At 42.0% G+C, this 25,029-nt stretch overlaps 1 protein-coding gene across 3 annotated transcripts in view; it reads right to left on the bottom strand.

Moving 5' to 3' along the window:
* SUMF1 (sulfatase modifying factor 1) overlaps positions 1-21,034 on the bottom strand; it is a 72,306-nt gene extending 51,272 nt beyond the window's left edge. The window contains exons 1-3 of one of the 3 annotated variants that reach the window (XM_078385221.1): positions 20,727-21,034; positions 7,704-7,877; positions 1,634-1,708 (exon numbers count right to left, since the gene is read on the bottom strand). In XM_078385221.1, the coding sequence (XP_078241347.1) occupies positions 1,634-1,708; positions 7,704-7,877; positions 20,727-20,984 (507 nt within the window). In that variant the 5' untranslated portion in view covers positions 20,985-21,034. The remainder of the gene's footprint in view (positions 1-1,633; positions 1,709-7,703; positions 7,878-20,726) is intronic. The other 2 variants (XM_072989458.2, XM_072989459.2) reach the window with 2 other exon arrangements.
* Between the last annotated feature and the right edge of the window lie 3,995 nt (positions 21,035-25,029).

A 25,029-nucleotide genomic window follows, 5' to 3' on the forward strand; every position in this document is an offset into this window, starting at 1 on the left:
TGTAAAACAGTTCAGCACTCCAGCTCTTACAGGGATCACATAACTCCCTTGCTACAGCAGTTCCACTGGCTGCTGATTCGTTTCCCGGCTGGTTCCGCCACCTTCATAGATGAGTTTGATGGGGACATGGGAGAGGGCCTTCTCTGTTGCTGCTCCCAGACTTTGGAACTCCCTCCCACAAGATGGAAACCTGGAAACAAAATTCCTTTAAAATAGCTCAGTTGTCCTGCACCATCTCTTTGTATTTCTTGGCCTGAAGCCTCCTCACTGTATCACTGGCCAGAATCCTACTGGTGACTTATGTGTGCATAACTGAGATCATGTAAGACGTAGCAGCAGATTGACACTGGTTGCATTCTTGCTTACATATTATTACGTTGTTTATTATGTTCCATCAAGTCAGATCTCACAACAGCCTAATCAGCCTTTTAAGGTAAGTGATACATTTAAGGAGTGGTTTTACCAGTTCCAAACATGCCTATTGAGTTTCTATGGCTAAGCAGGGATTCAAACCCAGGTCTCCCGAGTCCTAGTCCATCACTCACACTAGGTATTCCTTGTAGGTATCAAGAAACAAGATTTTTAGAGCCTAGGTAAAGGTAAAGGTTCCCCTTGACATTTAGTCCAGTTGTGTCCGGCTCTAGGGCACAGTGCTCATCCCCATTTCTAAGCCATAGAGCCAGCGTTTGTCCAAATACAGTTTCTGTGGTCACGTGGCCAGCGCGACTAGACATGGAACGCTGTTACCTTCCAACGACGTGGTACCTATTTATCTACTCGCATTTTTACATGCTTTCAAACTGCTAGGTTGGCAGGAGCTGGGAGAAGCGATGGGAGCTCATTCTGTCATGTGGATTCGATCTTACGACTGCTGGTCTTCTGACCTTGCAGCACAGAGGCTTCTGCAGTTTAACCCGCAGCGCCACCATGGCCTGCAAGCCTCTAAAAAGAAAGATGTGGCCACACTTTGTGTTTATAAGAAAAAGTAGACCTCTGTAACAATTATGGGTTGCCTAGGCCAGTGGTTCTTAACCTTTGTTACTCAGGTGTTTTTGAACTGCAACTCCCAGAAACCCCAGCCAGCAGAGCTGATGGTGAATGCTTCTGGGAGTTGCAGTCCAAAGACATCTGAGTAACAAAGGTTAAGAACCAGTGGCCTAGACCAGTGGTTCTTAACCTTGGGTTTCTCAGGTGTTTTTGGACTGCAACTCCCAGAAGCCTTCGCCACCAGCTGTGCTGGCTGGGGTTTCTGGGAGTTGCAGTTCAAAAACACCTGAGTAACCCAAGGGTAAGAACCACTGGCCTAGACCATCTCATCATTCCCTAAGAGGGGCAGAAAAATGAAAAGCAACTTACTCTCTTTATTTCTAATGCATTTATTTCTCCCAGTTGTACCTTCCTTGCTTCTGAATAGCTCGAGAGGAAGTACAATGCATTATTTCACTGTACTAAAGCTGTCCTCAGAATTAATCATAATGTTTCCTGTACTGAAATCTAACACATCTTTGCAAGTCCCCACATACTCTGATTACAGTATTAAAACATATGGCATTATTACTGCTATCATAAAGTGTTCATATTCTTCAATTATTAGACCAAAGCACATTAATGGAAAAATAAAAAAATGACTCACAGCCTGATGAATTCCGGTCTTCACTTCTTCACTCAGCATGCCTTCAAATACAAACGAATCTCCAAATCTTTCTGCCTGTGTGAAGGACAGAAAGGGAGCCAGGGAGGGGTGGGGATAATTAATCTGATTTGCAAGTTTACCAACAAGTGTTTTTATCCCTCAAATCCCCAAAGAAAAAGCATCAATTTAGAGAATTAAGAGCACAATGGGCTTTATTTAATCCTTCCTAACAGCAATTCAGAATTTATTGTTAAAGAAATCAAAATGCTACACAACAGACATAGTAGGGGACGAAAAAAATCATCAATGGAGACAACAGAGTATGTACAGAAGAAAAGAGAGCAACTCTGTCATTGGTTCCTCTTCCAATGATCGTAAGTATCATTTTCAATGGCCCAAATTCAAGAACATGAGATGAGAAAGATGCTATTGGCAAGCATTCAGACACAACTCTACCAAAATCTCTGCAATCTTGTTCATGTCACACAGCACTTTTTATGAATCTATTTCACTTTGAAAATGAAAGATATGAGAACTAAATGTTGCAGAATGAGCACAACCACCCAACAAGTTTTGATCTGATTCAAAAAGCCTGTTTACAGAGTCAAGGTATAGGCAGTTTTGTTCTCTCCTTAGTTTTATGTATAAGACGCCTCTCTATTTTTAGTGTAATGATTTTAAGTATAAGTAGCATCTTATACACATAAAAATACGGTATCTGCACACGGAAAGTCTCAGGTTCTACCATTTATAAAGGATCACAGGTTGCAACCTGTGAACTAGGAAAGGCATCTCTCTGAGAACATCAGACAGTTGCTGCCCACTCAGAGTAGAATGCTCAAAACCAGATAGATTAATGGTAATGACATAATATTATCTGGAGCACCTGAAATTACAGCAGCAGGTACAATCAGACTAGGTCTGCAGAAGCTACAACAGAGCACAGGGGAACTGTAATCCTCCAGATGTTATTGAATACAAATTCCATCATCCGTGACCATGGCTGGAGATAATGAGACAACATTTAGAAGGCCACTGGTTGCTCATCCCAGAGGTATGGGACACACAGTGCACAATAAAAGCTTACTTATGCCCTATCATTTCAACTCCCCTCACTGTCTTTACATAGTGTATCAGGATATTTTTACTATCTGAATTAGGAAGCAAAGTGATTCATTAGCATTAATCACACACATTACAAAAACAGGGCTTCTTCAATAAACTTGGTGAGAGAATCTTTCCATGCAATGAATACCTTATCCACAGAGATGGGCTCAAATAACTCCAGGCCTTCCAACAGCACTTTTCCTTAATATTATTTCTCTTACGCCCAAAAGACGCATTCCAGCTGAAGACATACTCAGAATATGAGAAAATAAACAGCAACAATAGAGTAGCTTTCTTTGGTAGTAGCAACTGAGTAGAACCTACATCTAATGCTTAACCCTTTCCCTGATCTTTCTCGTTGGGACAGAACAAGCCCCAGAGCTACAGTGAATCTGGGGCCTTGGCAGTGGATAGAAAATCAGAATGCTCATTTTCTTCCCCCACACTGAAGATATAAACATACAAGAAGAAAAGCTTGTCAGGCGTGCTGCCATGTGTGTTCCAAGCTATCAAGAATGGCATGTACTCTGAGAATATATATATATATATATATATTCCAATAATAGGAATCAGACTGAACTAGCTGAGATTCAGATGTTAACCCTTAAGGTTCTTCTGGCAGTCTTCCAGGTTATGAATATTCATATGCTATTTGCAGAGACCAATGGGAGTGCTGGAGGGGCGGAATCATGAGGTATAAGAGACTCAGCAGGTGGTGGAGGAGTTTAGATAAGGTTTAGAGAGGATTCTAGAGATGGAAAATTAGAGTGTTAGTGAGTTTGGTGGAGTTCTGGAGTTTGGGCAGGAGAGTGGTGGTTGAGGGTGGATAAAGAAGAATGTTTGTTTAAGAGTTAACAACCTTGCTTGTTCTGCCAACACCTGTATCATAAACCATTTTTATTTGGTTCTTTTAAAATGACATATGGCCTGGATGTCTATCATTAATAATAGGTATTGTTGATGGAATTAACTGGTGGCAGCCGAGAGGTACGTTGTGTGAGCTCCTAGTTTGGTGAAATGATCAGGGGCCATGTGGAATCGTGACAGTTGTACATGTACACATGCTGTGATGCAGGAAGGTCTAAGGGAAAAGAAAGAGGATAAGGAAGAAACAAATTGTATCTCTCACCGCTGCCAGAAAACAGCTGCCTTACAGGGGCCTGCAGTTTTTCCAGCTCTTTGAAGCCTCTGCTTTATAACCTTCCCCTTCACCCGACCCCCATCTTGACAAAAACACATCCAAATGTTTCTTTCTAAAAGCATGTGCAGCTCACAAGGAAAGGGAATGTGCATTCTGAAGTTTCTGGTTGGGTTGTGGATGATGCGCTCAAACCTCCAGCTTCACTGCACTGTAATGATATGTTTTAGTATGGGAAGGATGGTCTGGCAATTTGGGATCTTCTTGTCAGCAGTGTCACTCACACAGCATTGCTGCAGATAAACTACTTATAGCATAATCCTCTACATGTCTGGTCAGAAGCAAACCTCACAGAGTTCACTGCCTTGGTTTGTAGTTTTAGGGTAGCTTATTTGATTTTAAAATCAGTTTAATTGCAAGGCCAATCATCAGACACACTGGATTTGAGGCACTGCTTTGATGTGGTGATCACAATTTTCTATTTCTCTGGCCAACTCTTTCAGAACTAACTGAAGAAAACATACATCCCATCTTTTCAGTACAAAAACACAGCCCAACATCCAAAACTAGTAACATTAAAAATAAACTACAGTAAGACTGTGTTCTCCTCCACCCCAAGATAGTGCCACAGGATTCCATGCAAAACCTTGACACAGCATCCTCCAAATGTGCTGGATTACAACTTCCACTATCCACAGCCAGGATGCCCAGTGGGGCTCAAAACTGAGTCTGGCATCTATTGTAAAATTCAAGACCCTGAGAATTCTCACTTCCTCCTTGCTTCCACATTGCTGCTGAAAATGTGTGGGCTGTGTCTGATAAAATCATGGGAGACAAAACACACCAGTGATTCTCTGCAGCCCTCCTACAGAGCCAGCAGAAACAGAATGCTATGTCATGTTTACATAAATCTGTTCCAATCTTTGCAGCATCTGGATTTAACTATGACATTCTAGATCCTGACCCTTAGAGTTTGTGTTTCAAAAGCTTGCTTAGAAATCACTTATTCACTAGTTTGAGTTATAGCATTCATTTTCCCATCACCATCATTACAGAAGGCCATGTTAATTTAACACTGAGAGTAAGATAGAAGCCTGCATTCAAGGTAGGTTGGCCGAGGTGCTAAAAGATACAGTGGAAAGCCTGCTACCTATTTTCACCCTGCCTTTCTCTTTAAAAAGACCCAAGGTGCCTGGATTCACTGTACGGGAGCCTAGAGAGAGGGATGGACCAAAAGGGCAGTTTGGCCCATGCCATCCCTTTCCTCAATGCTTCAAGTGTAGTTTGTGGAATCTTCATGGTAGTTTGTGGAGCAGCTTCATGCCAGGATTGTGTCTAGGATGTCCTCCAAGTGAAAGGTGACATGGTTCCAGCAGCAGGAGGGTCTTTTCCACCCTGCACTCCTAGTCTGAAGCCCTTTCCATCAGTGGATATAGCCACAAGGCAGTGGAGGTTTGAAGTCAGAGTTTTCCTTCTCCTAGACAGGACGCCTTCCAGGGCTGAACGAGTCCCACCTACCCGGCCTGTTTCCTCATCGCATGGACGATAATGCAAAGTAACCATGTAGGATACTCATGACTCCTTCATTCACAGAGTGCATCAGTTTTATTCGGTTCATAGTTGAAATGGGCCATTATAAACATAAGACCTGACATTGATATTACAGAGCCTGTACCACTCCACGACATTCTTCCTGGATACAATTTACAAATCCCTTAAACTAGGTTGTAATACAGTCTGTAAGACATGTCCAGACAATAAACTTGCACTTGCAACCAGCTTAGTTCTATTAAGCTGCCCAACTTTTGTAAAGTGAAATAATTCTCCTATGGTTTAGTTAATAACAGTAAGAACTTTAGGCTAAACTAGGCTGGCATTTTTGGCCCTTCCTTCTTGCCTTTTGCCCTGCGTGCAACTGAAATGCAAGAACTTTTCTGGTACTAAATTTAGCCCTTGGTTTTCCATTTGGCCAAACATTTCCAGGTTTCACCTAGCCAGTGAATTCCAATTCTTCTTCTTCTTCTTTCTTTCTCTTTTTAAAGGCAACTGCAGGCAATAAAAGATGTGAAAATAAAGTCACTTTTAGAGGTCAAATCAAGTTTCTCAGGATATGATGCTCATTGGTGGCAAGTGTCAAAGAGCAAGTTGTCAAGGCTAGTCTAGTTCCAAACACACATGAATCCAACAAAGACTTACACAAGGACAGTCAAGTGTCCAGAGACAAGCTACAGTCTGCAAGTCACTTACAGGTCAACTCCTGCCATGTTGCTGAAACTAGTTGTATTGGCTCTTGCTTTTCTATTGGACTATTTCAGTGATGTGGAGAGGAGGGATTTGCTGGTTGGGTAACAGCCTATCCTTCATATTATTTTACCCAGGCTTCATGCCCTGGAGAGGATGCTCCAGCTTCGTGTACAGCGTCAAAACACTAGACGCTGTTCCAAGTCCTCCATATAGAGCATGTTACCATAGTCCTTCGAGACTGAAGGATGCTTATGATGACTCCTAGTCTGAATGAAAGGGTGTTGGGGGAAGGGTATTGGAGGTGGAATGAGAAGACAAACTCTTCATGTGTTGACTCTGCTTTGCAGCTGAGACTCTGGCTTTAGAAAGCGAAGCTGCTCAGAGTGGGTTCAGGTCCCTGGAAGCCTTTGTCTTTTGCATCAGAATTCACAAGAAACATGAGCAGAAAAATGTATGCTCTTCCCTCCACTGAGCATCAAGCTCGAATTTCTTGCGTCCCAGTGCCTTCCCTATGCAGTGGGGAGCACCTGAAGATGCAGCTGCCAGCATGTGTCTGCTTTCTTGTTGCCTTTCCTTTGGCTGTTTAGCAAAATTATCTTCCTTAAGGATGGGCCTTGAGCCCTTGTCCCTAAGCTACAGGGGTTTGTTGCTGTACCAGCTTTTTTTTTTCCTTATACAGGTAAGTTGGGATTCAAAATGGTGCTTGTGATCAGTATTATGATATCAGCACCCCTACCTGGAGGAATGCCTGGGGACTGGCAGTGATGGGCCTTTAGTAGTATTCCAGTGGGCTAGACAGAGGAGGATCCTGTGGCATTGTGTGGTGCATATTGTGTTGAAAGGGCATATAGTGAAGCACATCCTTGTCCCTATGATTTGACTCTGTGTGTAGACAGCAGTTGGGCATTATTCCTAACTTCTTGCTGGCACAATCCATTCTTCCCTCTGTTTTGGTAACATCAGCTTTAAAAGGGGAGGGGGCTTCTAGGAATTTGATCATTCCTTTTACTTAGCAGAGTATTAGATAGAAGACAACACAGAAATGTGGAGAGATCAGCCCCATCTCATCAACACCATCCCTGGTTTTGCACCCAGACCTGCATTTTGTATGATAAAAGCACTCTAGAAGCATTTAAAGTAGAAAAGGGCATCTTTACCTACAGTTACCATCTGTAGTTACATATAAAAGGAAAAAAAGGGTGAAATGGAGTCTTCAGCCTGCAGCGGTCCATGTGTGCTTTCTGCTTAGAGGATGGTCAGGGGAAGGAGAAGGATTATCAATATAACAGTGGGATCAAAAACATAAATGAAGAGTGTGGAAGCTTCCCTCAAATGCCAGAGGCAAGAAAAGAACTTTACCTATCAAGTTAGTGGTAAAGGACAATCATATTAGGCTGTAAAACTCCCTCCCACTGATACCCAGTATTAGAGCATGCAAGATTGCTATTATCCCAACTATATCTGAAGGGCCACATATAACTCCACCTCCATCTAACTGATTATAGCATTATATTTCACATTCAAGGTCTTGTAGGATATACCTAAAACTGCTTTGAAAATAGAATTTTTCCAGTCTCTTACCTCAGTGAGATAGCCAGTGGCATTTACAAACTTCTCAAATTCTGCATTGCTGACTTCATAACGATCCATGAAGAAAGGATCAATGTGGACTCTTCTGGAAGGCCATTCTCCATCTTGTGGTATAGCTGGATCATCTGTTCCCATTGTAAATACTCCACCAGGAATGAAAGCCATCTACAAATTGAAGGACAACATTTAAGGCATGTCTATCAGGCACTACAGGCACTGTTCTCTCATACTGAATGCCACTTGTAATGGCAAAGGCCTTCAAGACCAATCAACATTATACTGTACTGTAGCCATCTCATGCGAACAAGTCCCCGTTTTCAACACTGAGACAAAGCTAGAAAATGTTGAAGGCAGGAAAAGGGAAGACCAGTTATATGATAGATTGACTCAATAAAGAAAGCTACAGCCTTAAGTTTGCAACAGCTAAGCAGGGTTGTTAACAAGAGGGCATTTTGAGGTCCCTGATTCCTAGAACTGCCGACAACCTGAGGGCATATTAACATTAACAACCAGGAGTTTGAAAATAAGCAAACAGAAGCTGGGTGAACACATGTTAGATGACAAAAGTTTAAGAAAAACAGGGACAGGGACATTAAAAAGTAGCATAGCATAAAACACTGAAATGGTGCTGAAGAAACAACAAAACTTCCTTCTGTGATTTACTCATTGTGACCTTTACACCTAGTACTCTGGTTTGCTTCTTCCTGGATAAGCCAGAATCATAAACCACTGTTTGCTCATGATTTGTAACTCATGTTTTAAGAGACAAGCCAGAGCTTGATTCTACAAACAAACCCCTGATGGAAAACAGTGACTAAACTCCAGCCTTAGCATGATACCTCGGGTACCCATCTTGTTCTATTAAGCCAATTAAATAAAGAAAACAGAATGTTCACTTGTGCCACCTTTCCACGATGCCTCTGTTCCCATGCAACTCAGATGTTCCAGAGTACTTTTAAGTAACATTAAAACAGTCGAGCTGGCTTTCACGTTACATATAACTTGTAACCTGTTGTTAGTTATCAACAAGTTGAAGAGGCAGCCATGTCACTAACACGTTTGTTAATAATAAATATACATACAATAAACATTACACAGTGATACCGCACACAGAGAGATACATTACACAGCTAAATCTAAATTGTTAGACCCACTTACTTATCAGGATTTACAGAGGTGTTGCTACATATAAACAATGGATGCAGGAGAATGGATTGAGGCTGAATATGGACAAGACGGAGGTCCTAAGGGTGGGTGACCCTGCAATCAGTGGTTTGGGACACTCCCTCTCTTTTGGGGAAGTGACTCTCACTGCGAAGAGTGAGGTTCGCAGCTTGGGGGTCCATCTGGATCCGGTGCTCACCATGGAAACCCAGGTAGGTCAGTGCTCCACTCCGCCTATTTCCATCTATTTCCCTATCTTGATGTGGGAGCACTCACCACTCTGGTCCATGTGCTTGTAGTCTCAAGATCAGACTACTGAAACACACTCTACATGGGGCTACCTTTGAGATTGATGTGGAAGCTTTAAATGGTGCAGAATGCAGCGGCCAGACTTCTCACTGGGATGAGAAAATATCAGCATATTTCCCCCACTCTAACTGCCTTGTATTGGCTGCCCGTTTGTTTCCGCATTGATTTCAAAGTGTTAATGATGACATATAAAAGCCTAAACTGTTTAGGGCCTCAATATCCGGCAGAATGCCTCCTCCCACCTAGATCTACCCGAATCACTCATTCTAGCCAGGAAGGGCAGCCGAGGGGCCTAACGCCAAGGGAGGCCCGGAGAGAAAGAACAAGAAATGGGCCTTCTTGGCAGTGGTCCCTCGCCTTTGGAACAGTCTGACTCCAGAGAGTGTTTTTAAGAGCAAACGTAACACCTGGCTCTTTAGGCAGGCTTTCCCTCCTGTCATCACTTGAATATTTTCCCCATCTTGAACTATATTACTACTGTTGCTTTTTATTTAACTATATTGTTTTTATTTTATTTATTATTGTTAGCTGCCCAGAGTAGACTTCGGTCTAGATGGGCGGGGTATAAATAAATAAATAAATAATTGCCAAAGAATGGCATGGAGAATGTTTTGACCCAACATTGGCTAGCACATAAACAGTACACTGAGGGCAAATATCAGCATATGAGGATGGCTTACCTGTTTTAAAAAAAACTGCATACACAACAAACTGGGCAACACTTTCAAAAACTGTTCAAGTGACAATGCCACAAAATACTTACGTCGCAGGTTTAGTCCTCTGTAGATTCTCCAACTAAACATGAATGTCGGGAAGAAAAATGCCTCATCCCAGTAAATGAAGGTTAGAGGCCTAGCAGTGTCCCTGTGCCTGTTTAATCATTAGATGGTTAAACAATAATCCACCCTCATTCAACATGTGAAATTCCCCCAACTCAGGGAAGTAGTATCATTATATTCTTTTCCACCCAGCTATATACAAACAATGTGGAGATATCAGCTGCCTGGTCAGAAGGGAAGAATCTTGAGAAATAACAGATTCATTTACAGAAATGCTTTCAACAGGAATCTATTTACTTCCTACGCTTGGATGGTATCTCTTTGTAACAGCAGGTGTCTAAATACCTAGCCATCGTTGTCAGCACAACCCAACAGTCAGGGAGTTCTGTGGTCTCTTTATCAGCTCATTGCCTGAAATCTTTCCATTTCTTGCTGACTCACTACAGCTAAAAGCACTACTCCAAGTTAATATGGCCATGGCAAATTAATAGCTCACCCATCAATTATCTCTGAAAAACACACAGCAATAGAAGTATTTCATAATATGAAGGTAGAACAACAACAAAAAATAGCCTTCTTTTTTTGTATATAACACAGTCATGGTAATCATTTCCATGACGTATGCATGCAGATGCTTGCCTGTCAAGAGACAGCAGAAGATGACCTCTTGAAGCTTAATCTTGTCCTTGAAACGATCTTTTAGCACACATGTAATTATGTGCCTCCATAGGCTATTTTCAGCAATAACTGTAAATGAAATGGAGTTCCTGAGGTAGTTGTTCCAATCTGTGTTGCTATTTTACATCAACTTCATGTTCTACTCTCCTATACAGTAATTCAACATTCTATATGTCAGAAGTGAGGAGCTGCTGGCCACCATGCCTGATCTGCCCCGATTTGACATTTTGCCTGACTCATTGCTTTTCCTATGTCTGCCCTCCTCCTCCCATTCCTCGTTCTCAGGATATCCTTCTTTGGCATCTCAATAAACATTTTCAACACTTCCTGCAAGTTATTTCTTATAGGGAAGGGTTGTGAGAGACTCTTGCTTCTCTGAACTATACCATTTCAAAATGCTGGTGCTGGTCTGCCACACGTTTCAGTGCCTTCACTTCCTACAAAATCCCTACACACATGCTGTGTGTTCTAAAGTAATACTTCTACTCATATGCCAGTTGGACATGAGGTGGTATCTGAGGGAAGAGGTGAAAAAAAAACACAGAACTATGTGATCTGCTTCAGATAGAGATTCAGCTGCCTCAAGTGAGTGGAGGAGAACCCTCAGCTCATGGTCTGGGTCCCCCCCTTCTCCCCCTCAAAGCACTACGCCATTCAGCCACAAAAGGAACACCCTCTATATTCAGTCACAGATTGGGAGATACTGGAAGCTTCCTTTCCCACTCTCAGCCAGAACTCTCAGGAACTTCCCAAAGGGCCAGCAGAGAGCATTGTCCTTCACCACTTTCATCAACAAGCTGCAATGGGTTCTAAGGGTTGCTGATAAAGTACTACAAAGAAAACTTCACCTTAGCACTTTGACTTGAAAGACAAGGATATCATGCAGCATGACCACATCCTAGTGTCAAGGATGTAGATATTCCCCTCTGACATTACAGTGGCGCCTCGAAAGACGAAAGTAATTTGTTCCGCGAGTAGCACCGTCTTGCGAAATGTTTGTCTTGCAATGCATTCCTATGGGAAACCCTGCAAGACGAATGAATTATTTTTGTATTTCGAGGCATCGGTCTTGCGGGAAAAAAAGTCTTGCGAAGCACGGCCATAGAAGAAGCCGTCTTGCAAGTCATCAACACGGTCGCAAAACGCTTTTGTCTTGCAGGTTTTTCGTCCGGGGAGGTGTTTGTCTTGCGAGGCACCACTGTATCTGGCTTGGGGTGGGTTGGCTGTGGGCATGAGGATTCAGTCCCTCCACCTCATGTTGATTCTCCACTTTTTGTGTAAAGCTTGGTTCATACATGACCTCTGGGGCACAGCTGTTACCAATATGCAGCTGACCACCCTCCCCATTTCTTCAGTAAGGGTGCTAATGCTGGTGGAGAGCTCAAGTACACAGTTTTTATGACAACCACCTCCAGCTGTCCCTGACACTGCTGAGAAGCAGACTGTACTGCAAAGAGAATATACACACAGTCGCAGTTCAAAATGTAACAAGAGAATTCCAAAACACCGGATAATGAATCAGAACTGTTATCAGCACAACAACACATGGAAGCATATTGTTTGATGTGTCAAACTACCACAGAAAAACTTTATGATCTTTAAAATATTTAATTGTGAAATGTCTGCCTTTCAGGTTGTCCTTGGCATTCAAATGCTTTCTTTCAGCATCTCAAAAAATTAGAATGAATAAAAAAGCCATCTGAAAACAAAAGCCATTTTGTAATCACCCCTCGGCCCCCCCCTTTCTTGGCTCCCCCCTTTCTCCCCTCCCCACTCTCTTCCTGGCCATCAAATTGCAACAGTTGTTGCAACACATTTATTCAATGCCTGGCTCACATCTTACATTTTTCCTGTACTGTATGATAAAAGCACGACGGGGGAGAAGAACGACATTCACAAATTCTGTTTTTCTTGATCAAAATGAGTGGTCGAAGTTGCCAACCAATTAATATATTCATGGCAGAACACCAGAATGTGTTGCACCTGCAAAGCTCTTTGCAAATGGAAAACTGCTCTTCCTGAAGCCAAAGTGGTTCTGAAGTCAAAAGGTACATTAATAAGAGTTAGCGGGTTAAGCAGTCATAGCTGAAAACACAATTAAGATGGTTTTGCCCTTGGAATAATTTCTAGGAGTTGTAGTTTTGCTACCAGTTCTCTAGTCCTGACACCATCATCCTTTTGTGTGCCAAGCGCTTTCCAGTTTACATTCTCTTTATTGTGTCAAGCATCCCTTCGAGTAAGCAGTTCGGTGGCCCTCTACAAACATGCCAGGAACACCCCCCCCAGGAGACCATATGGCCCTCCATGAGAATCACTGTTCTAGACTTCAACTCCCAGGATGTCTATCCACCCCTCTGTTTACCCTGACTTTCTCCTTCATTTTAAAAATAATTTCAATAGTATTATGTTAAAAACAGTAAATGAAATCAATACTAAAAACACAACAATCTATTTAAGGAACAATTTAGAGCAGTCAGCAACTCTGGAAGATGAACGTCTAAAACTCCCAGAAGACTGAGGATTCAGAACTAGAGATCGGCATCAACCTCTGAAATGGCGGTTTCTCCTGGTTCACGGTTCTTGGAAATCCACAAACTGCAAACTTACAAATTTTCCCAAATGAACCACGAATTTGTTCATTCACTCAAGAAATATATATATATTTAGGCAGAAACCCAACACCCCGGCTTATCCCTGCTCCCTTCCCACTATCCCCATGGTTTCCCTACCTTTTCCTGCTGCTGCCTCCTCTTCCTTGCCCACAGCCATCTCTGGAGTCCTGCTGCAGGCCTTCTGCAGATGTCCCTACCTCTCAGCTGGGAAGCAGGGACACGTGCAGATGGCCCTGTGCTGGGTAACTAAAAATAATTTTTTAAAAATTAATTATTTTTTGTTAGTTGGCACCTAAGCTGGCTGGGGGCCACCTGTGTATGTCCCCGCCTCTCAGCTCGCAGATGGCCCCCACCCAGTTGACAGGCCAACAAACTTTAAAAATAAAGTGTTGTTTTTTTTAAAAAAAAACTTAAATTAGCCAGCCTGTCAGCAGGGTGGAGGCCCTGCCTCTCTGTTGGGATGAGGGGAACTATGAAGATGGTCCCCACCTGGCTGATAGACCATCATCAGTCTAGGATTGGGTAGAAACAGAATTTAAAATCAATCGTTCCCAGCTGCAAAGTTCACAGTCAGTCACTCTCTCTCAACCTGCTCTTGATGGAAAGACCCTTGTTCTATAAATAAAAAAGATGGGGGAAAAGTTAATTGCTATATTTTAATGTGAGCTTTTGTGGATAAGTCAACTCCCTCACATATTCCTGGTTTGATTGCTGGCAATGCTGATAAAATCGTATGTTACTAGTTTAATAAAATCTGTTTCAGCAACTTTGCTTCCTTCATCCTTTATGGAGCGGAGGATGAAAAGGGGAATCCTATCAATCCTGCAGGAATTAGAGGGGTTCACAAAAAGTAGCAATAAATAAATAGGTACATATAACAATAAACTAAAACAGATGCAAAAGTAAATGCAATATCAAAATAAATATAACAGTGTAGCCACTTATAACACTGATTTTAAATTCTGTTTCTACCTAATATTTACTGTGTTGTACAAGAATGTAACCTGGATATGTATTTATTTTCTTCATAAAACAAATTAAGCACTTTCCATTACCTTACTTAAAACCAGGAACGGGAGGCTTTTGACCCTCCAGCAATTTTAGCCTCTAATTCCCATCTCTTCCCAACAAAGATCACCAATTATCCTCTTCTCTTTTTCTCTCTATACCTCTCCTTTACTTTTTATGTGCTGTCAAGTCACATCCAACCTACTGCACCTCGACAGAGCTTTCAAAGGATGCAAACTATTTAAGGAATGGTTTTACCCAGGCACCTGCTCCATTGAGCGTCCATGGGTTCAGTGGGGATGTGAACCAGGTCTCTTGAGTGCGAGGCCATCAAAGTACAGGGAGAGATTCCCCACAAATACCCCTGCTCTAGAGGACCCAGGCAAGCACTGACAGTGATACATAAAACAGAAGTCACAAGCATTTACTGTTGTACCTTAAGAGTTATGGACCAACTGACACTGAATGCCTGTAAGCTTTGTCCGGGATTACTGTGTGCAGGTCAGGGAAACATTTCTCAAAAAGCTCTGTGAAATAAAAATAAATGTTCAGCCAGAAGCATTAAAGCAAAGAGTAATGGCATGAAGAAGACAGCTTTATAAAGTGCCTACTACAGAGCAGCTCGTGTTTATTATGACAGAGTTGGTGGACTTGAACAAAGCAACAAATGTTTTGTCCACAAATAGCATCCATCTCCTTTTGGACAATCTAGTCCTAATAAATCCAACAGTACAGATATCCAACTTCCTTTCAGTAGAAGGGACTGGCAAACATAGACACTGTATCACTGAAGGTGACATTCCTTTATGTATGTGAGTCTGGCCAGAAAACATAGTAGTTCTATTAGCAGAACAAAGTTTTGCTAATAACATGAGATTTCTTGTTTGCTGGTTAAGTGCCTTTCATTCAGCCTGGTCCACAAACAAGGCTTTTAGTATGCATCACCTTATGCAAAACTTGGGGTGTTTTTTTGTTTTGTTTTTAAGGATGTCCATCTTGTTGTTACTGCTTCATCAGATTAGAATCCAATGATAATGCAAAGTAACCATGTAGGATACTCATGACTCCTTCATTCACAGAGTGCACCAGTTTTATTCGGTTCATAGTTGAAATGGGCCATTATAAACATAAGACCTGACATTGATATTACAGAGCCTGTACCACTCCACGCCATCCTTCCTGGATACAATTTACAAATCCCTTAAACTAGGTTGTAATACAGTCTGTAAGACATGTCCAGACAACAAACTTGCACTTGCAACCAGCTTAGTTCTATTAAGCTGCCCAACTTTTGTAAAGTGAAATAATTCTCCTATGGTTTAGTTAATAACAGTAAGAACTTTAGGCTAAACTAGGCTGGTATTTTTGGCCCTTCCTTCTTGCCTTTTGCCCTGCTTGTAACTGAAATGCAAGAACTTTTCTGGTACTGAATTTAGCCCTTGGTTTTCCATTTGGCCAAACATTTCCAGGTTTCACCTAGCCAGTGAATTCCTATTCTTCTTCTTCTTTCTTTCTTTTTTTAAAGGCAACTGCAGGCAATAAAAGATGTGAAAATAAAGTCACTTTTAGAGGGCAAATCAAGTTTCTTAGGATATGATGCTCATAGGTGGCAAGTGTCAAAGCGCAAGTTGTCAAGGCTAGTCTAGTTCCAAACACACATTAATCCAACAAAGACTTACACAAGGACAGTCAAGTGTCCAGAGACAAGCTACAGTTTACAAGTCACTTACAGGTTAAATACAGTGGTGCCTTGACTTACGGCCATAATTTGTTCCAGAAGATGGACGTAACTCGAAATGGTCGTACGTCGAAGCACCATTTCCCATAGGAATGCACTGAAATGCAATTAATCCGTTCAGGCCAGGGAAAAAATCACTGCAAGACTCATTGGAAATGCGATTAATCCCTTCCAAACAAGGGGGGGAGCAATCAAGTGTGCCAGACCCAACAGAAATGCACAGAAAACAAAGGGAGCAAGTTGGAAATGCACAGAAAACAAAGGGGGCAGGTCGGAAATGCAAAGAAAAAGGAAAAAGCAAGGGAAGCATACAGAACCCATCAGAAATGGGGGGGAAATGACAAAAGCAACCAAACCCCCCAAGACCCATCAGAAATGGGGAAAGCCCCCCAAAAGTAACCAAACCCCCAAGACCCATCAGAAATGGGGGGGAGCCAAAAAACAAATCCCCAGGACCCATCGGAAATGGGGAAAACCCCCAAAAAAGCAACCAAACCCCCAAGACCCATCGGAAATGGTGGGGCGAACAAAACAAACAACCCCCCAAGACCAATCATAGCACAGAAACATAATCCCCCCAGCTCAAAACCACACTGCAAAAACACCCAGAAGAGTTTTTAAAAAGCAGAAAACAGCACCTTACCTTACCAGGCAGCCCAAAGCCTCCCTGCAAACACACACACACACGTTCTCAGAAGCAGAAGAAGGCAGTTGTAAGCCTCCTCCAACACACACTCTCTAACTGCTGGGGCAAAAGAGCTACAAAGAAGCATCTCTTCGTCACATGCAGTTAGAAATTTGAATTTCCCGCCTTTTTTTCTTGCCTTTTTTTTGTTTGTAAGTGGAAGCTCCAGTCACAAGTAGAAGCAAAATTTTGCGGCCAGAGCTGGTTGTAACTCGTAAGTAGGGACGTTTGTAAGTCAAGGCACCACTGTACAAAACAGACAGGCACACAGCTGAATGACAAACCAATTTGGGCAGCAGAAGTTCAGGCAGATGCAGGGAACAAACACAGGGTCTAAGCAAGACATGAATTAAATATTCCTCAGCTTGGTTGGCTCAGGCAACTTTATTTATGGCCCTTCTTTTCAATCCTTCTCAGTTCCAACTGATTTCTTTTCATTCTAAGTTGTCAGTGGTTAGCCCTATACCAGTTTCACTCATTTTTAATTCTTTGTTCTAATAGCTTGAGTCTTAGGGGCTTATTTGAGCAGGCAAGTAGCCTGTCTGTCAGGCTCTCAAAACCATCTGGAGAGATCCGAGTTCACCCTGGCAGGGTTGGGCTCTACTTCACTCTCCTGTGCCTCTGAGATAGTGCTACTAGCTGTACCTTTGAGATTATCTTCTATAATGTTTCCTTTCTGGGAAAAGGAACCCAATTTTCATTCTCCAAGGAGGATTCAGCCATACATGGCACAACAATGGCAGGAAACTATTTTGGAGACTTTTTCTGCCCTGGATTTTGGCAGGAGCGAAGCCCATAAATATTCAGGGAAGAGAAAGTGTCCTCAGAGCTTCAGAAGTATCAACTCCATCCTAGACCTGGAAAGGCCTCCAAGAAGCACCCAGCTTTAAGCACCATCTTAGTAGTTTCTTCCATTGCTGAATTTCTCTTATATTTAAGATGTTCCTTTCTTAGTGCATAATCCAAATCCAAAGCCAACATATCAGTCACAGAGATCTTAATTAGTTCTAAAACAATATAGTTTATCTTTCCCTTACTAATGCTAAAGGAATTACATTCTCTTCTCCCTTCTAAAAGCCTTTGGTACTTTTATATACCAGAAGACTGAACATGAGATGCAGAGTGAGGTCCATACAACTGAGTTCTCATATTTTGATAGTGTTCATGTCCTACCTGTGTTAAAAGCATACATTCTACCTTCAGTATCAATTACCCTTCAGTCCACTTCATAGAACTTACCACACAACACAACACACAGTATTCCAAAGGCTCCAACATACCATATTATACACACACAAAAACTGTGAGACAATTCTGTCAGAAAAATAACAAGTAGAAGTCCCAAGTCAATCAGTGCCCAAAGGAATATATGGACACATCAGAAGTCACCAAATCCAAAACCCATTCAGAAAAATGCAACCCTGCATGACACTCTGTTACCAATTTCAAAGTAACTGCTGTGGGGGGAAAAGGAATGACACAGGTAGTCATGAAAGAGACATAAGATTCACATATTCTAATATACGACAAATTAAAACGTGGATTAAGATTTCTTAGTGCATATTGGTTAAAATCCTGTTGCTTAGTGCAGTTACATAACACTAGAGTAAGCTCACTGAATCAGTGGAGATTTACTGAGTCTACTCCTCTGTAAATTCCACTGATTAAAATTGGCCAACTCTTGTTATCCATTACTACGAATAACTCACACCTAAGCCTACTCCAGTGTGACTTATTATGCTAAGCAGCAAGATTTCAGCCTGTATATATGAATACTCCAGATTTATCCAGTCTTTTCTATAACTAAAAGTTGCTATAACTTTACCTCAGCACAATCATCACAAAGCTGAGAATGGGATGTCTATGTCTGATTATTGCTGGTGCCCCTGTCATTCTAAAAACCCATTACCAACCAAATGATCACCCTCTTTCCCTCATCTCACTTGATCTGTCTCTCTCTCTCCCCAACGCACAAACCTTGTAACCTGTGGCATAACCATTATGCTTCATGTCTGATTTGTACTTGCTAGATACCCATCCTCCTGTTGAAAATGAATAGAATATAAAACTTCCAGCCCAAAGGAAGTCACATTATCAAGGTGCATTTAGCCACAAAGTACACTGGCCATTTGCCAGACCCTGTGAGGAAAAACCAGAGTTCAGTGGTGATGCCAGTACTGGGAACAATTCAGTTCAAGTGCAACATAAGTAAATTTTAATGCTTAGTCATACACAAGGCTAAAGACACAATGCATTATTGGAGCTATAGTTCAAGAACATCTGGAGAACCAGTCGCCCACCCTATCTTGTTATCATATTATATGACAGCCTCTCTCACACTTCAAATACATCAATATATGAATGATTGTCTTGCAAGTCCCAGTTTACATAGTGGACTAATTGCAGGTAGAAGGGCTGGAAGGGTCATTTACCCAAGATACAGGGAAGCTACATCTCATCATGTTTAGACAATATCTGTTTCAGGAGTCTCATAGACACATGTCTATGTGCACCAAATCACAGACTGATGAGACATGTCTACATAACACAATTCAAGATAATCTAGAGTCCAGACCAAATCCTTCAAAGAGAAGTCCCATCATGTTAGTGTGTGGGCTACATTATAAGTAGCAAGAAATTGTCATTTCCTGTGCTCCCCTGGCTAGCAATTTCTCAAACATACATTTTTCTTCTCATGAAAATGCTTAATGCTTTAAAAGGATGGCAGAAATGAACTATAACCACTCAAGGAAAAGGAAATCAAACCTTCCTTTGATTGTTGTTGTAGGTTTTTCGGGCTGTTTGGCCATGTTCTGGAGTTTTTTCTTCACAACATTTCACCAGTCTCTGTGGCCGGCGTCTTCAGAGGACAGGAGTAGAACTCTGTCTGTGTTCTGGTGTAGTGTGTGGGATATGGCCGAACAGCCAAAAAAACTACAACAACCACTGGATCCCGGCTGTGAAAGCCTTTGAGAATACTTCCCTTGATTCTTTTCTATTATGCTCTTTGTCTCTTCCTTCTGCCATCAGAAACTAGTAGTGGTACTGTATTCAAATTTTATATATATATATAAAGAGGGCAGGGAGATCCACAACATTTCAAAGCAGTCTCAAGCATGGAGGCCCAAGTGAATCCTACAATAGTAGTGATGTAAGCCATACTATTCCTTTCTTCATTAACTCCACATGTTCCTACGGGACGTGGTGGTGTTGCAGGTTAAACCACAGAAGCCTCTGCTGCAAGGTGGGAAGACCAGCAGTCGGAAGATCGAATCGCTTGTCCCAGCTCCTGCCAACCTAGCAGTTCGAAAGCATGCAAAAATGTGAATAGATAAATAGGTACCACCACAGTGGGAAGGTAATGGCGTTCCGTGTCTAGTTGCACTGGACACATGACCACGGAAGATTGTATTCGGACAAACACTGGCTCTACAGCTTAGAGACGGGGATGAGCACCGCCCCCTAGAGTTGGACACGACTGGACTAAATGTCAAGGGGAACCTTTCCCTTTACCTTGTGTTGCCGACAGGCAGTCACTCATAGGGCAGCTCAGGGACAGTGTGCCGACACTGAGATTGTGTCCTTTCTGCTTGCCACCTGCCTTATCACGGAAGGTGGGGACTGTTAGCTGGGTGCCAGCTCCCAACAAGGATGTGCCATTTGCCTTTCCAGATGAGCGCCGCACCCTAGAGTCAGACGCAAATGGACTAAATGTCAACGGGAACCCTTACCTTTCCTGCCCTACCAGTAAAAACTTCCCTATCCCATCCATTAACCTGCTTTGCCTCTTCATAGAAACTGCCGTGCTAGTCTGTGCGAGCATGCCCCAAAGAAAGTAAAAACTGAAAACAGAAATTTAAAAAAAAGAAAACGAAAGCAATGGAAAACAGAACTAGACAAGAAAAAAGTCCAGGTATCCATTAAAGCTCATGCCCAAGTGTAACAAATGATTTTTAAGGTGCCGCAACCTTTTGTTTTCTATCTTTTGAAATTTTTTTGCCGGGATATATTTCTCAGCAAGGCTGAGAATTGATTACCGACCTGCCTCCCCTCCTCTTTCGCCTTCGCCCTTCCCGGGCCGTCCTCTGGTTGATGGAAAACATTCGCTTCCCTGGAGTATTTGTGGGCAACTGCTTCCCCGCCGCTCGCCCGGCTGGTGGTGCAACCACAGGCCCCTCGATCTGCTTCTCCTCCGGCTCCCCTCTCCTCACCGCTTCTCTCCGAACACCTTCCGGACCGCAACCACAAAACCCAGCAAGTAAAAACTATCCCCGCCAGGCCGTGCCTGGACGCAGCCATCTTTATCGTGAAATCACGTGAGAGAAAAAGCGACCAGCTGATCTCTTCAAATCTGCCCGGCTCCTCGCTGGAAGCCCAAGCACGTTATTGATTCGGAAATAGCAATTTCAAGGGCGCGATTCTCAGGGCATGTGCTCAGGATGCTTGTTTCGTTTCGGCAGGGGCCGCGAGAAGAAACACGGGGTTTGGATGGCACTGCAAAAAACAACAACAACAAAACAGGAGCACAATCGGTTTGCTCCTTTAATTCGCAGCCACGTTCTCCGTTGCATTTTTCCTTCTCCTTTTCGTCGTTGTAAGAGGGGGAAAAAGAATGTTTTTCCCTTTCACTTGGCTTAATAAAATCAAAGGAATTTGGGTGGAGGTCAGGTTAAAGGTAGCAGGAAGTTCAGAGGAGACAGGAGGACGTGGTTTTCGGCACAGATCGAATAATCACTTCAGGCTGTATCCCATTGAAGAGGTTAAACACTTTCTGTAGGTACAACGTCATTAAAACAAGGATCCTGCCTTCTTCTTCTCTAACATGTACAACGCTGCTTTGTTGGCTGCTGATTATTGCTCTTTTTCTTCTCCCGCCCGAGGTTGTTCATATCACAGAGAAATCCTAAACTAACATTTTGAGTGCCCAATTAAAAATACTATATTTCAAGTTATGAATGGTACTCAGTTATGAATAGGCATCAGTGCATCACTATATTCATTCTTGAAAGATAATTTTGTAGGGGGGGGGCAGAATGAAAGATTGTAATCTATATGTGCATTAAAGGCTTGTTGATTTTATATAAAAATTTTAAGCTTTTGGACAAGTGCATAGAGATGTTCTTTTAAATACTATGCAGGTAGTCAATAATCCAAGATCCTAAGTGTCACCAGAATCTGTTCCCTTGGCTTGAGCGCTTGAGACCACGACTTTGAAAGATGTTCTATATGCTTTCCAGAATGAATCAGAGTGTCAAAATACTGAACAACTGGAAGCACCGATTAAGTATCAAGACCTTCAGTACCGGTGCTAGGGTTTTTTTATGTCACAGGCTGAAAAAAGAAAAATATGCCGAGGCAGGCTGCCTGACTTGAATGCTAAGTAAGCAGAGTCACATGGATGCAATATTTCCTGAAACTAACAGCACTTGCTCCTGAAGAGGCATGCTTCGCTCTCTTAAACCATTTTTCTGTATAAACACTGCATGGAAGAGGAGAATGAAGCTGGACTTACTCCTTTCTCATTGTCATGCTCTTCAATGCTCCTATTATGGAGGACTGCCTGCCCTCACATAGCTTCCCCACGGATCTGCATTTTGTAGGCGTATTAACATTTGTGAACAAAGAGGTGGTAGACCAGCAAATTAATTTTTGAGTACAAAATCAATTTTCCAGGCTAAACGCTTCTTGTACATGGGATACAAGGTTTCTGCGGGCCGGTGAAGTTGTAGCATTGAAGATAATCCTCTAAAATAAGAGGAAAAAATTAATTAAAACAGTAGCCATCTGGAAAGCCCAGTTTCATGATTGGATTATAATTTACATTTGCAGATTATATTTGTTACAGTATAGCTCAAGTCTTGTGCATCGGTTTGGTCCAAGAGGACCTGCTTTTCCATCAGCCTCAAAGATATATCTGGGTACTGTATAATGGTATTGGTGCTTGGATAATATTCACCATGCAGGTAGGGAGAGACATACAGATGTGCATCCATATCAGAGGCAAATGCAGAAGAGCCCTGTTACCATGACTGCACTGAGATGAGTCACCAGCTGAAAATCAGAATAACATGCCTCCTATCTTAAATGACTGTTCATATTCATAGTTATATAACATATCGTAAAGAGCAGAGGAACACACCAAACATTAAGAGCTGATTTGAAGTTAGAAGTTTTGCTTCTTAGATGAAGAAAAGTGATAGACATCAGGAGATATATATATATCTATATATAAAACATCCAGTGCATGCCTGATCAAGCCTAATTCACGTCTCTATAATACATTTAGTTTAGTATTTGCGGCAAATGGATCCAAAGACCTCCAAACTCAACCTCAACTATCTTTTTAATAGCCATTCCAATATATATAATACTTTCCAGAGCGGCAGTCATGATAGGCTGTTGTACACACAAACTATGGGTGTTGTGGCACACTAAAGACTAGCACATTTATTATGCATAAATTTTCATAGGGTGTATTTTACTTTATCAGATATGTGCTTATGTTTTCAAGATGGCTGAACATAGATTTCAGGCAATGGGCACTCTTGAACTGCATAACTGACAAACAAACCTTTTTAAGGCTACGACCTTATGAGTGTAATAAGCGAGAAAGCTCCATTGAATATAGGTTTTTGTTTTTTACTCTGAGTACACCTTCATAGATGTACTCAAACGCCTGCTTCTTGGGAGGAAAGCGATGACAAACCTTGACAGCATCTTAAAAAGCGGAGACATCACCTTGCCAACAAAAGTCCAAATAGTGAAAACTATGGTTTTTCCTGTAGTGATGTATGGAAGTGAGAGCTGGACCATAAAGAAAGCTGACCCCCGAAGAATTGGTGCTTTTGAACTGTGGTGCTGGAGCAGACTCTTGAGAGTTCCCTGGACTGCAAGGAGATCAAACCTATCAATTCTAAAGGAAATCGACCCCAAGTGCTCACTGGAAGGACAGATCCTGAAGCTGAGGCTCCAGTACTTTGGCCATCTCATGAGAATAGAGGACTCCCTGGAAAAGCCCCTGATGTTGGGAAAGTGTGAAGGCAAGAGGAGAAGGGGACGACAGAGAATGAGATAGTTGGACAGTGTCATCGAAGCAACCAATATGAATTTGACACAACTCCGGGAGGCAGTGGAAGACAGGAGGACCTGGCGTGCTCTGGTCCATGGGGTCACGAAGAGTTGGGCACAACTAAACGACTAAACAACGACAACACCTTCATAGACTTCCACTGGGAATCCAAGTATTTCGGACTGACTTTTTGTGAAACAGACCAGGCTCTCAGCTTAAAATACATTTTAAGTAAATTTTTCTTTCAGTACTTTCATTTCCCAGGACTGCTTTTTCTACTTCAATTATTTTAACATTCTATACACACAAAATTTTACATCTTTACACTACTCCAAATCATATTCACTATAAATCATCTTTTGATGTATCTGCCATAGTGTATGTGTAGATAGCACAGCATCTTTAGGGAGAAATAGTCAGACGATGTTTGACAGAAGACCAGCATACCATCCCAATCCGAACTGGAAAACAATTATGATTACGATTATAACATGAGTTCTGTTTTTTAGTTTAATAAAATGCTGTAGTGGGCCTGTTTGGAGCCGTATGTGGAAATTATGGTTGCAATCCTGAATATGCTTGAGTAAAAGCTATTGAACACAGCAGGGCATTTTCAAACAGGTAGAGAGTTGTATTGTAAGGCAACAACTCTATGCACACTTACTTGGTGAATAAGTCCCACAGAATTTAGTGACAGTGACATTTCAGTAAACATTTAAGGCAGAAATCCTGTTCCTTAGTATAGTATGTCACACTAGAGGAAGCCATTGAATTGGTGGGGATTTAGTGAATCAATTCTTCCATTTAGCTCCATTCGTTCAAATGGCATGGTCTAGTTGTGCCTTACTTTCGTTTAGTAAGTCAGAATGAGAGTAGTCCAATCTGAATGAATGGAATTTGCAGATGAGCTGAATCACCAGATCCCCAAAAATACAATGTGACTACTCTAATGCAATTTACTGTACTAAGCAACAGGATTTGAGTCACTGGATCATAATGCCATATAACTGATTAATAAAACCCACTATGTGCGGTAGGACTCGTAACTAAACCTATGTAGGATCAAAATGCATCTGTCTAGTTAAACACCAGCCACACCAGGCAGCTGTATTTACTGGTACAACCCCTTTGCCGACACAACTACTTTTTGGAGTCTGCTACTAATCTGGCCAATCAGTCTGAGCTCTGCAGGTGTAGCACCTGAATTGATCATACTCTGGATGTTGCATTTTTAAGTAACTCAAGCTTCACCTAAAAATCACTGAGTGCCCATTT

This window comes from Pogona vitticeps, chromosome 2, assembly GCF_051106095.1.
Source record: "Pogona vitticeps strain Pit_001003342236 chromosome 2, PviZW2.1, whole genome shotgun sequence".
NCBI lineage: Eukaryota > Metazoa > Chordata > Lepidosauria > Squamata > Agamidae > Pogona > Pogona vitticeps.